Source organism: Metopolophium dirhodum, chromosome 1 (assembly GCF_019925205.1).
Source record: "Metopolophium dirhodum isolate CAU chromosome 1, ASM1992520v1, whole genome shotgun sequence".
Lineage (NCBI taxonomy): Eukaryota > Metazoa > Arthropoda > Insecta > Hemiptera > Aphididae > Metopolophium > Metopolophium dirhodum.
Window position 1 is genome coordinate 74464401 of NC_083560.1, and position 13977 is coordinate 74478377.

Here is a 13977-nt window from a genome sequence, read left to right on the forward strand (position 1 = left end):
CCCGAAACGATAGAAACAAACAAAAATACGAGTCATAATTTTGTACTTTTTTGAACTTTTTTGTACCACCCAAAAATAAATTTGTACCCAACATTTATATTTATTTAACTCGTTTTGAAATGTTAATAAAAAAAAAAAAACCAATACATTGATCGCTCCGCTTAGAATATAAAACACTGGTCTAATCGCCGGTCCAATTAGAATCGTGTACCGAGTGAACAGGATTTTTTTTTTTGTAATTTACTAATAAATAATATTTAATCGGGATAATAAAGATAATCGTATTTTATATTTTTATCCAACTTCCAGATAGCTGTGGCGAAATTGTTTTGTAAATACATTTACTTAAAAATAGTGTAATTTAATAAACGTAGTGGGTACCTTAATGTTCTATTTCATTACAAAAAATGATTTAGGTATACCTATTACCTACTTCTCGAGACTTGGAATTTTTACCGGCGAATACTATAAAGCCTAATTAATTTAAATTTCGCTTTTGATTTATCTCGATGGCCAAACGAAATGATAACGAATGGACGGAAGTTGTACAAGTATGAGTTATATTTACCACACTGTCATAACAATTCTTGCAGTAACTTCGTTCTTTTATTTTCCATTTAAAAACGTTAAAACTTTTGACGGGAAAAAAAACATGTACACAAAAAAAAAATATAGAGAACATTAAAATGGCATGATAGATATCGGCATATCGCAATATTTAAGCTATATAATTTTATACTGTGCAATTAACCATAATCAATGAATGACTTATAATAATTTAGTTTATAACATATAATGATGGGTTTTTTTACAACAATGATATTAGAGATTTGTGTATTTCATTTTTAACGAGGACATTTTAATTTTAGTCGAATTCTTCAGTAGAATCGTTAAAACTTAAATGATGACGTTTTCTGAACATGTATAATATATAGCTTGTGCGTAATATATTTATGCTTGCATACACTGTATACATACATTAGTTGAGCTTTATTTTCGTCCCTAAAAACCATTTGACTGTAATAAAATGCATATGAGAGTTTTAATAACATGGTCTAAGCATAGTAATCGTTTGAGTTCCATATAGTTGTTCACAGAATTTTCTACGCATAGAAGAATACACACACACCCACGGCATATGTATAAAGTTAACAAGTTTTTCGATTACAAACATATTTTTATATTAAAGTTTTTTTCTGCTCTTTTATTTGTTTGTATATAATATAATATGTGAACGAAAACTGTTTTTTTTTTTTTTGTTAGCAAAACTCGATAATTAGCTCTAACTTTCAAAATATGTACAAATTAGCAATCTATAATATTATAGTTTATAATATTTTACGACTAATCCGAATTAATTAAAAACTGCGTTTTTAAAGTATGACTTATTTCTTGCAGGCACTACTCACGTGAGTCACGATTTGCGAATAATAATATATTACAATGCACACTACAGTATTTATAAATAATTTGAATAAATAGTCATAGATCCGTGATTTATGCTCTCGAAATCCGAGCTTGGAAATCTGTTTGGTGGTCGCATTCAACTATTTCGTGTTCTTACCGCTGAACATAATTAAAACGATTTGTTCAGAATCAAAAGGTAACACAGTCACCGGGGCCTATGCTATTGTAATAATTTGTCTTAACGTAATTGTTTCGGAGCATGTATAGTTGTGAACACTGTGGCGGAAATTGCTATTTAAAATACTAAAGGCAAGCCAAATTAAGATTTTTGAGGCCACGAGGCCTAATTTAGTAGAGACCTTGAATAATGAATTAAACAAGAAGTTGTCTGCAATTGCTTATTTTCATTTTCATTAAACATTAAAATATAATATAGCTCATAGAAAAGCATTCAATTTTCAAAATTGTTTTCTAGGTTATACGGAAGAAAATTTTTCGATCATATTAATGGTAAATATATTTTATGGTCCAAAATTATTATTAACTGTATAGATAAAAAAAAATTTTCTGCCTCCAATATCACGAGTCCATTAGGTTTTCTTGCGTACTGCTCGTTCTGAAGGTTTTGTTTCAAGTCTTAAATACGCACTCTCGGCGGAACAGCTCGTACTTGATATAGTTAAATAAAATATATTTAGAATAGTGTAAAGTATACATTAAGGGAACAAGTCAATAAATTAATTCTCATTAAAATATTTCCAAATATTAAGTAAATCTACTAATATTTTGAGAATCAATTATTATTGGTTCATTTGGAAAAGTTAAATACTCACGAAATTGAACTACCTCGGTTTTGATAAAACTATTTACATATTTTCATATATAATAGAAATATAATAATTTATGATCCCGTTTTAAATTTTTTCTTCTCCTTTTTCGTTATAGATATTAATTTTATGTTACATTGGAATTTATATGGTTTTGTTATAAATAAAAAATGATCAGAAATTATTAGGTATTTTCATTTACGCACAATATTAATTAATAAGTAATAATTACGATATTATAAATGTGTGGTGAAAATTTAGAGGCCTCTAAAAATATTTAAAATTTTGTGGTCCAGGGGCTATGGTCTACATCTTTTATTCCCCCTTCATCTGGGCTTAATTCGTATCGTTAGAAACATAGAAACTTGGGATTTCAGTTCAATATTTACAATAATAATAACGCACCTTCCAGCCTAGATATCACTTTGCTTCTTTTCGAATTGTTTTGTTTTTATATTTTTTATTTCTAGATCGAATTGCATGAACATATAATGAGAGAAGGTTTTTAAAAAGTTATCTTTTATGACAGCATTTATAAAAGAACCGAAAATATAAAAATTACTTGAAAAGCATTTGATATTTAATTTGATATTATTATTCATATGATTAAACCTACAATTACGAAATTTCCTCGAATGATTTTAGTTATTTTGTGGTATTTCAAAAATATGATTACAGAAAGTTGAAATATAAAATATTATTTCTAAATCTAGTAGTATTGAACCCCCTTAATAAAAGGTTACTTTTCGATTTTCAACGATCCCAATTAAGTAAAATTAAAGAGGTTTAGAACAGAGTTTATTACATCGTCGTTTTAAGTTATAGGCAATTTTTTTTTATTTACCAGATAACAATTTAAATATTTTACAAGTTGTGCATTTTAAAATGTATTGTTACATAGGTAAGAAACTAAGAACATAATATGTTAACATATAATATTATTGTAAAAGCTGTCCCTGAATCTAAATAAAACCCAAAAAGATAATAATCCCTAAAAATTCTTACCGGGTAGATTCTTACTTTACTTGTGCTTCGACAAGTACGTGGAAGAATGTGAGAACGAATTCAATTTTTTGTATTTAATTTAAAGTTCTTTTGATATTATACGTGACACGAAAAATACTAGAATAGTTTCAGATCAAAAATGTAAATTAATATTAAATCGAAATCGAGGCCGAGTCAATTCTAAAGTGTACTAAAGTCTTAATAGGATATTATTGAAAACAGAAATTTGTTCAATTTTTTTTTTCTACAAAACTGATAATGTAATTTTTGGGGCTCAGGCAACAGAGAATATGTTGATCGTCAGGCCTGGATTAAGACCTACAACGGAGCACAGCTAATGTTATAGCATCTCCTGGTGAAAATACTTTTTTTAATAATTAATAGTTTAATTAGTAATAGATTTTTAAAAATGTTTATAATAGTTATATAGTGGAATTTCTAATAAAAAAAAAAATTGTGTTTTCTTGTTGCACTAAAACTTTTTCAATTGTTCAATCACGAGAAGATAAGAGTTCATACACAATTATTACAATATTACAAACTAATATTACAGTAGGTAATTTTTTTTTATTAAATATAATATACCAAAGAATTAATTTTTCTTAAAGAAGCAAGTTATTAGGTACCTACATGTATGGATTAATAATAATATTAGTCCAATCAAAAACTTTTCCCCTTATTATACTACCATGTTTAAATAATGTATACATAACTCGGTGATACGTTTATTGATAATTTAGTTCTAATGTACCTAATCCAAACCCAATATATGCAATTGATCGACTTTTAATGGTCCAAATAATGCGTGCAAAAAAGTGTACTACATCAGTAGGCATAACGCGATCCGTCGGTTGTTTCGATAATATTCATACAGTGACCAAATATAATCCGTCCAAAATATTTAATAATGGCGTTTGTCGGATCGGTTAACTGTGCGACTGAAATATTGTAACACGCAGTACCTAACGTGTCGAAAGTCTACCGACTGACTTGAAAATTGCATTTGATATCTCGAACGAGGTGTTGGTTTTTTTTCCCGTTTCAGCTGCGGCGAAGTGCCCATTGTCGTTGTCGCCTAACGTATACGTATTCAGTCGATTACTTCGTGACTTTGTGTATGTGTGTGTGTATGTGCACGCGAGCGTTATATTTCCCCGAGGTGCGATCATTTGTTTTTTGTTTTATAATTTTTTTTCTCGAAATATATTACATGAGAACTATCATCAACACCTACGCGGCGGAGACGGTGGCTGCCGTATATACGAGATCATGACAAACGATCGTCGACGTCTACCGAAATCGTGACTTACGCCGACTTGGATTATTAGTTAGCTGTATAGCCTCACCAGTGGGAATAGTATGGCCCTCCCCCCAGAAGTTTAGTCAACACACAATATTATAACATGTCACAGTCCTATGAAGTCACAATAAAAAGTGTGATTTGACTATGCCCCCCCCCCCCCCCCAACATATTATTTGAGCACTCAATTTCCATGTATATAATGTACTTATATATTTAAATCGTCTTACAGTGTGCGCATACGTCTGTGTTATCTTTAATATCTCGGGCTCAAAATACAGTTGTGAGATCGGGAGTGCGTCGCTCTTCTAGTAGATATTTTTTTTTATAATGATTGTTGAGTGCTGAAAGAAAGTTAACTGTTTTTATTTTAGTCGAAACTGAACTGAACGCGATATCAACATCAACAATATATTATACAGAGTAATTCACCACACATGCAGGCACGCTCATCTCTAATTTCTCTTCAATATTGCAGTTTTTAAAAAATCTGATTTTTAAATATACTTAAGGACTATAATATTTTTAAATTCTTGACATTTTTTTGTAGGTACAACTTAATGAGGGAATGTTATGTGGAGTTACATTTCTTTGTTTATCAAATGAGAACTCTTTCAACTGTAAATAATTATTTTGCGGATAATTAAACCGTGTGTATTGACGTATCAATATCAAAACGAGGAGTTTTTGAGTTATTTAACTTTGTATGCTAAAGATAATAGATCGATGATAGTGAGTTTGTAAAATTTGAAAGATATTCGATGGTTGGAAAAAATTAGTAATTAATATTAATCTATCAACATTTCAATCTAAAAACAATTGTTCCAAGTATAATAAACAATAAACCCAAATAATATGTCTGTTTTAAATTTTTGTTAAACCATTTTTAAAGACTTTAATCCTAAGTATAAACATTTTACTAGGTAGCTGAAAAACTATTAATTTGAATTTTGCATTATGAACAGCAACATTGAAAAAAATTATCCACTTAATAAATTACAATAAAAAAAAGAGGTTCTCATTTTAAAAACAGGAGTTTGTATCACCATAGGTCATTCCTTATAAGACGTAATACAGTGAACATCTTAAGAATTTGAAAATATAATCTTTAAATGTGTTTAAAATTTCCAAAAACCAGAATTTGAATAAATTCATTATTAAATTAAAATATGGGCAGAGCATGATTGGTGAATCACCTTGTTTATGTATTTTTCTGCATGTAAGACAATATGGGTTTGGTACAATGGGTAGTGTAGGGTTGGCGAAATTGTTCAGGACACCAAATGTTTTCGAAGGTAGTAAGGTACTGTAACTGATGTTGTATCGTTATATTTTGCATTATCCAACACTTAAGTTTTCTGGAAAAATGTTAGAATACCTATTAAGATAGCTTATAAGTGTACTCCAGTTATCGATGTATATTGATATATTGATATATCCATATATATATATTGATATTGTCCCAAAAGGTTTTTTATGGGGGGAAAACATAACAAGCTCGCCCTCAGATGCATAAAAAAAAATATAATGCTGGTTACAATTGAATTCTTTCGGGAGTTTCAGGTTTGGTTATGTGCTGTAATATCAGTGGCGTGGTCTTAAAAAAAGTATTGAGTATGGGCACGTCTAAACTAAGTCAACATAATAATATAATAATAATAATTATTATTATTAACTATATGTATGTAATATGTACAATGTATGAACTACCTACCTACCTATTATCATACATTTTAATTTATATATTTAAATAATATGTTATAAATTCCAAGTTATATAGATATAAAATATTTAATATCTATAACAATCGATTAATTATTATTTGTGTGTGATATCAAATAATATTATATACAATTTGTTGGGTATTTTATAGAGTTTTTTATGTTGAAAAAGTGAAGTTTAGGCTACCGAAATTTCTTTTTTTAACGATCTGTTACCGGCTTTTTTTGATCGATTATCATCACTTGACCTTTTTTCACTTACGGTTCTATAAGTCGAGCAGTGCTTTTATACCTACATTAAATAAATCTGGTTTGAGAAGTTATTTTTTGTCAATCTTTTCTATAGGTCTGTGCATAGGTATAAATTCTTCGGACAAAATCCTCTTTTGTATTCTGAGTTGAGCAAAGGTAATTCTTAATTATTATTATTATTTTTTTTTTTAAATTTAATTTAATTTTTACGGTTATATAATATAATTTTATATGAATAATCGACAATAATGGTCGACGGAATTTCGTCGAAACCGTTTTGTTTGTGTATAATATATTGATAGTTGATACAAGAACGATGTGATGCAGGGACTGGAACCTTACCGAAAAGAACCGGTTTTGGAACTGGAACCCTTTGGATATTGGGAACCGAAACCTCATCGAAACCATTATTTAAATTAATTTTAATACCGGAACCTCGCCGGAACTGATACTTTGACTATACAAATTTTTTTACAAAAGTATTTAAAACCAAAACAGGTAACAAATTTTTATTTTTTAAAAACCGAAAAGAAACCGAAATCTAAATTTTAGTTAGTTTTTCTGGGAACCAAACAGGAACCGGAACCATAAAATCATCAAGGTTCCAGTCCCTGATGTGATGTGTAGTATACAAAGTGATTCATTGTGCATGCTCATCCCTTGTATTCTCTAAAAATGCATTTATACAAATTCTGATTTGTTGAATAGGAATTTTCAGTATATTTAAAAATCACATTTTCAGATACTTAAAAAGTTTAAGCTATTTAAAAAATCCTGTGGTGATACGTCTTCTGTTTTTTTAAAAAAAAATTGATTTTTTTTCCTGTAAAAAAATTAATAACTTAAAGTAGTACAGATATTAAAAGCAGAATATGTAATATTTAATCCATATAGTACTTATTATACTAGGATAATATTTATGGATTAAAAATTCCTTATGTATCGATATTAATCTATAATTTTCTAATGGTCACAGTCTCCATATCTTTAAACTTATTGTCATGTATACCCTGTCTAGCGAGTGAACATGCCAAGGAAATCAGGTTTTTCTGCTCATTTCCACGTGACACTCAGTGGTACCAGTGTTGGTGACAGGGATCCGTGTGGGAATGCGCAGAATAGGAGTGTTCTTTCACTGGACAGAGTATATACGCATTATAGCATTATAGGTACAAAATTATGTGGATACATAATGTTTGATAACTCAGAAACGAATGGTTCGAATTTCAATTTATAAATACCATATATTTTTTTTAAATCAGTCGCTTAATGACTTTGAGTAAAACATATATGATTCTAAATTTATTGAAACACAGAAGAATGCATCACATCAGGGAAAATCATAAAATATAGAATGCAAACATTTGAGAATATTGCCTTTGAGACTTGTACTTGCTTAAAAATGCAAAAAATCATAATTCGAATAAATTCATCATCAAAGGGAAAAGCATGCCCGGTTAGTCACTCTGTACGCCCCTAACTATAATACTCGCAACGTCAGACAATCGGATGCGATAAATAAAAACGCACAGCTGCGTGTGTACATCACAATAATATTACTATCGTGATAATAATAATGGAAGATATATAGAAACTCTACATAGATCATAGTAATTATTACTGTGTAACGTATAATATTATGAACAAGAAGATAAAAAAATAAAGATAATAAGATAATAATATAAGAATGATTTGTAGCATTTTGTATCTTGTGCGTAGTACTTACCTACCTATCTACCTATAATATTATGTAGACACAAGGTCTGCGCTGACACCGTCAGTATACCATATTATATTATATTATATTTCGTAATAACACGCCGCGACCGTATAAATAATAATAATAATAATAATTATAATATTATTATACTATGTGAAATATGCGAAATGAGCTTTGGACACGACCGCGCGTCCGGTCGGAGGGTTTTTACGATCGCGGGCGCCACTCGCAGATAGTGTACAATATATAGGTACAGGTATAATGACATGATAATAATGATATAATAATAATAATAATAATTTAATATAATATCGTCGCATTAACATAATATAATATAGGTATTATTATAAAATTGTTTATTAAAAATATATAATATTTATTACGGCGAGATAGATAACGACTAAATATTATTCGCGTCCTACCACCGGCAGACTGGACACCCGACGGCTGACGGACGGGGTGCGACGATTTCCGCTAAAGCCTTAGGGGTAGTTTTCGGGTGTGATGGCGTGCTAAAAACGATTCGGACTATAACCGCGTTCGCGTGGTTCCGGTCAGTGGCGTGGCGAAGTGTTTAAATATAATTCGGGAAAATAATAATTTCTAGGAATACCCATTCACACACTCACCCATCGACCCACAACACTTATACGCGTCCATCTTATCATCCACGTACGTTATAATAAAATATCATTTACCCATTTTCGATTTTTTTCTACATTTCTCAAGTGGACGTCGTACCCTCTGTGTTGTCTCCGCCTTACACACGTGCGGCATACCAAATTTTCGTTCGCTAGGTTCAATAGGTTGTGGTCAGTTTTGATATTAGAGTAATTGATTTATTATCAAACTTTTAATTAATAACATTATCCGTGTTCTCTCGTTGGTTTTTTACGTTATTTTAATTTTTGATAGTGAGTTATAAATAGGTAAACCATTAATATTTGAAAATGCTTATAATTCACTTAAAAATTAAAATATCGTAAATCACCAAAAACAGACCTCAGATAATGTTGGTAGCTAAAAGTTTGATAATAAGTCAATTCACTCTAATATCAAAACTAACAGTACACTATTGAAATTGGCGAACGAAAATTTGTTATGTCGTCCATGTGTAAGACGAAGACAACACGTGAGGGTGCGACGTCCTCATAATTATTAGCAATACAATGCGACAAAACTGTAGTTTAGTAATGCACCATTTGCAGAAGGTTAATCATAAACCTAAACGTACGTTTAATATTATGTATTTGTTATCATAATATTATTTTCATAATCAAGTACCTTTTACACTTCTCACCACCTATACAAAAAATACTGGGAAACGTCCCCTCGTGACCGCGGTAACCACAGGATACCGTACAGATATGTATAATAATAATAATATTATATTATATACCTATGCGGCTACGTACGAATTGGGCGTAAATCATTTACGTTTATATATTGTTCAGGTATTTCAGCACTAAATTTTATGGAAATATTTACTAATAAAATGGTAATAGTGTTGTAAAGTCCATAACCATAAACTAATCATTTTGTATAATATGTGGTAAGTACATACTAGAATCGATTTGATAAATCATCGCATTAGGAAATAAAAATTGTATAATATAACATACATTACAATGACATGCTCGACAACTACTGTACAGCAGAGCGATATCCACTTAAGTAATTACATCTGATCAATGTAAATAACGAGTATATAATAGTTCAATATATAATTTAAAAATAACGCCTATCGTACCTTTTAGTATGGGAAACGAAATTAACGTTCTTGCCGTCTGATTATTACATCGCATTGACTTTTTAGTATGTATGAACAATACCTAAAAGCTATTAAGACAAATATTATGAAAAAAATATTTCTTGATTAAATGTTTTGAATTTCCTTATTTAAATTAAAAGTTAGCACAATAGTTGTTTAAAAAAAAATTATCAGGAAATGTTAAAAAATGCAAAATAAAAGTATCATCTTTGAATTATCTCATACATGACACGAACTGTGTATCTACTATTGGAATACATTTTTGCAGCCCTAGAGCACCCATGAAATAATGCATTTTGTAGTGATATACGGCACTTTATTGTATTATTGTAAATAGGTACGACTGGTCGTAGTAGTGAATAGGTAGTGACTAGTAACCCGCTTAGGAAATTGAGGATAAAATTTGTTGTACATCACGCATGTATATTACGCATCGATATTGTATATAGTAAGTGGTTGTCACGCGGTATCAACAAAAACAACATCGCTTTAACCACGCGGGATCGCATTTGCTGTCCGGGTGGGAATACAATATTATTATTATCATGCAAATCTTGCAAAGTGCTCTTATTTCGTCGTCGTAATCTGAGCTCTCCGAAGGTAGGTGATCCGCCTTAATAACTCCACGCATACTTGGAGATGTCAACATTTTTAATCGAACCGAAAACGAGCTACCTGAAAAACCTGACGTGGGTACGTCAAGTTTTTTTCTTTACATTTCCATTCCACACGACGGAAGGCTCCGTTTGAGTTTACGACGTCTGTCTTATAAAATTAGAAATTCGCGGAGACGTGCGGATGCAAAAAAAAAACTGCTAGCCCAGGTGGCAGTTTTTGTTGACGTTTCCCCGTTTAAATTATTTTTGTTTGGCTTGCCCTGTGCCAAACATATGTAATAGCGCCATAGCGGGCTTATTGGAAAATAATTAATTTCTTGTTCAGTCGGTAGAGCGTTGGTAGATAGGTTTGTAATTTCCATCATAATTTGATTAACATCGGAAACATTTTAAGTTTGAAACGGTTGAAGTGCTCGAATTTTCTTTTTGTACTTCGGATTTATTATAGAATTTCGATCTCAAATTGTTGTTTAAGTTAGATTTGGTTTTTTTAAAAACACTTAAGTTTGGTATAATTATTCCAACTTCAAACAGTTCGACCCACCTCTACTTCACACGTTTGTATTGCACAGTTTAAATATTATTGTTTTTTTTTTTTGTGTTTTTTGCCTCTATATTACAGACGGTCCTGTCCGCATCTGACGACCCAATCATTTACCGGTGTTGTGCCACACTCACAATATATTATGGTTAAGTTGGTTAATTTAGAAATGATTATAAGGTTAAAAACTATACACTTTATGGTCGTCCATATCATTGTTTTAAAGACTATAACAATACTAATCGAAAATTGTATGGTCTTAAAGTATGATAAAAGCGTTGCATATAAAAACTTTGTATTATTCCACTAAGTATGCTTTTAAAATTCTAACAATTAATATTCAATGAACAATATTTGTAGTTGCACAAATGGTTATTAAGTTAGTAGTTATGATTAATTGTACAGAACATTAATTTTATGATAATATAGTTGTACTGTAGTATAATATGGAAAACGCATATTCCTAGGAACTGATTAAATAATATTTTTTTAATACTAATATAATAGGGACTGGAACCTTTTGAATTTATCAGAATCGGTTCCGGTAGTGGTTCTCCAAAAATAAAATAACTGTTCCGGTTCGGTTCCAAAAAAATTCGGTACTGGTTCCAGATAATTTGGTACTGAAAAGTATAATAATTTTAAATACCTATCCGGAATGCGGGTTTAATTAATAGTATGAAAAATATTAGAAAATTCATATGATCATAAATAGTTTATACATAAAACAGTAATACAAATTTGAAACGAAAAGAACATATTTAGTTTAAAAATCCCGGTTCGGTTCCGGTGGTACTTTACTTATTAAAATAAAGGTTTTGGTTCCGGTTCCAGGTCTTAATATTTTAAAGGTTCCAGAACCGGTTCTTTTAGGTTCAGTTTCAGTTCATGTAATTTAGGTACATCGTTTATATCGTACATTCGTACGTATAATGTTTAGTAAAGAAGAAACCGGCGCTGGTTCGAAACCTCAACCGCGGGTGGCATTTTTCTTCAGGCAAGTCACGGTGTCCGGAGAACAAGTGCCACCATCCCCCACCCGGGCATGGCAGATACTTACAGATGCACACTTGAAAAATCTGCCCAAAAATAACATATACGTGTTTACATCTTACAGTACCCTCCCCCACAGTTTAAAACCACCCAATGGCCTAAGTTGCCGTAGGTTAACTGATAAAAAAAAAAATGAAGAAACATTTTTAAAATTATATACAATTCTACATTTTTAAGGTTCATTTACAATTATATAGTTAAAAATGATTTTATTCTAAACTGATTAGAAAATATTAATAATAATATATTTGTCTAATTTATGTATTTGCTAAAAGTCATTATATAACTACTTATAAAATAGCTTATATACATTAATACTTATTAGGAAACTTATCTTATCCTTAATAACATACAAAGAACAATTTTAATGAAAACATTATCAGGTGTGTATTCATCCAAATGTTATGTAAAACTAATAAACTGTATGGTAGTACTCACTTGTTGTTTAGTGATGTAGATTGGTTTGTTTAGTATTAACCAGGTAACGGTTTCGTGACACGCGGGAACCGTGGTAGAGCCGTCATACGTCATGTAGTAATGGGTGGCGGGCAACAGATCGGCGACTGACAATCGTTTCACAGGAACTTCGTCACCTAAGTGCAGACACAATAATAATACTTACAAAGCGTGTAATCGGGTTTGCGCGTCAAGGGCGGGTAAATACCGTCGCGTGAATATTTGATGATTTTCAAGTACCCTTATGGGATTTTATTAAGCCTTATACGGTCAAGTTCCTCGATGTGAGTATTAGTGTTAATACTTGTTACTTATTACAACTAAGGTTGACATCAGTGGGTATGATTTGTATGATTTTTTTCACGAGTTTTACGTCATATACGTAGTTGTATACTTGTATAATTTCAAATTTGAATATTAATTTTAAAATAAACCCATAGTTGTATCGTATAAAGTATATTTAAATAGTTAATATGAACTGCCTACATTTTTTTCCAATATGCATGAATATTATAAATTATAATATGCTATCTATAAATAAAAGCTAATCAATTGAATTTGTAATTTAAAAATTATTACTCTTAAGCCAAATTTAACCTAATCCCTCCATGCCCCCTACCGTAAAACACCGGCCGAGATGGAATTTTTTTCATACTCAGGACCCCCCATCTTTCTCTAACCACTGGAAATAAATCCTGGTTGTGTCTTGAATATTTTGGTTTGGATATTGTGTCCATGGACATTTTGACCATTGATATTATATTATAAGAACGCGTATTCCATCTATGTTTTCAAACGTCCATACAGGGTAGACAAATTTACGAAAATGTACTTCTATATTTTACCCAACTAATACAATTTATAACAAAGAAACCAAGGAAAGTATAATATTTTATCGCTAAAGGTAATATTATTATCGGACTAGTCTGTATTATTTTTATCGTTCACAACGATATAATTAGGTAAGTATACCTACGTATGTTCGGTAAGAGACAAAAACATCAATCTCTATTAAATATTAATATCAAACAATTGGATATATTGTACTTCTTATAGTTATCAAACCTACGCTCTAACCTCGCAAAATATGTGGTCGGATTTTTTGAGATTGTTAAAATCTAATTTATTATACTATTGATGATAACGACAGTAAATATTATTTATATACATTCGATCTTTTAGCTTACCACTATATTTGATCATGTCCAAATGATCGGTGAGTATCCGTAATTCTGGATTTGATAAATCTCCAAGCTGTAAAAAAAAAATAGTACAATTAGTGTATTTTTCGTTCATAAATGTTTTAA

At 30.5% G+C, this 13977-nt stretch overlaps 1 protein-coding gene across 2 annotated transcripts in view; it reads right to left on the bottom strand.

Moving 5' to 3' along the window:
* LOC132935438 (carbonic anhydrase-related protein 10) overlaps positions 1-13977 on the bottom strand; it is a 283615-nt gene that overhangs the window by 12658 nt on the left and 256980 nt on the right. For both annotated transcript variants that reach the window (XM_061001986.1, XM_061001984.1), the window contains exons 7-8: positions 13858-13924; positions 12653-12807 (exon numbers count right to left, since the gene is read on the bottom strand). In XM_061001986.1, coding sequence (XP_060857969.1) covers positions 12653-12807; positions 13858-13924 — 222 coding nt within the window. The remainder of the gene's footprint in view (positions 1-12652; positions 12808-13857; positions 13925-13977) is intronic.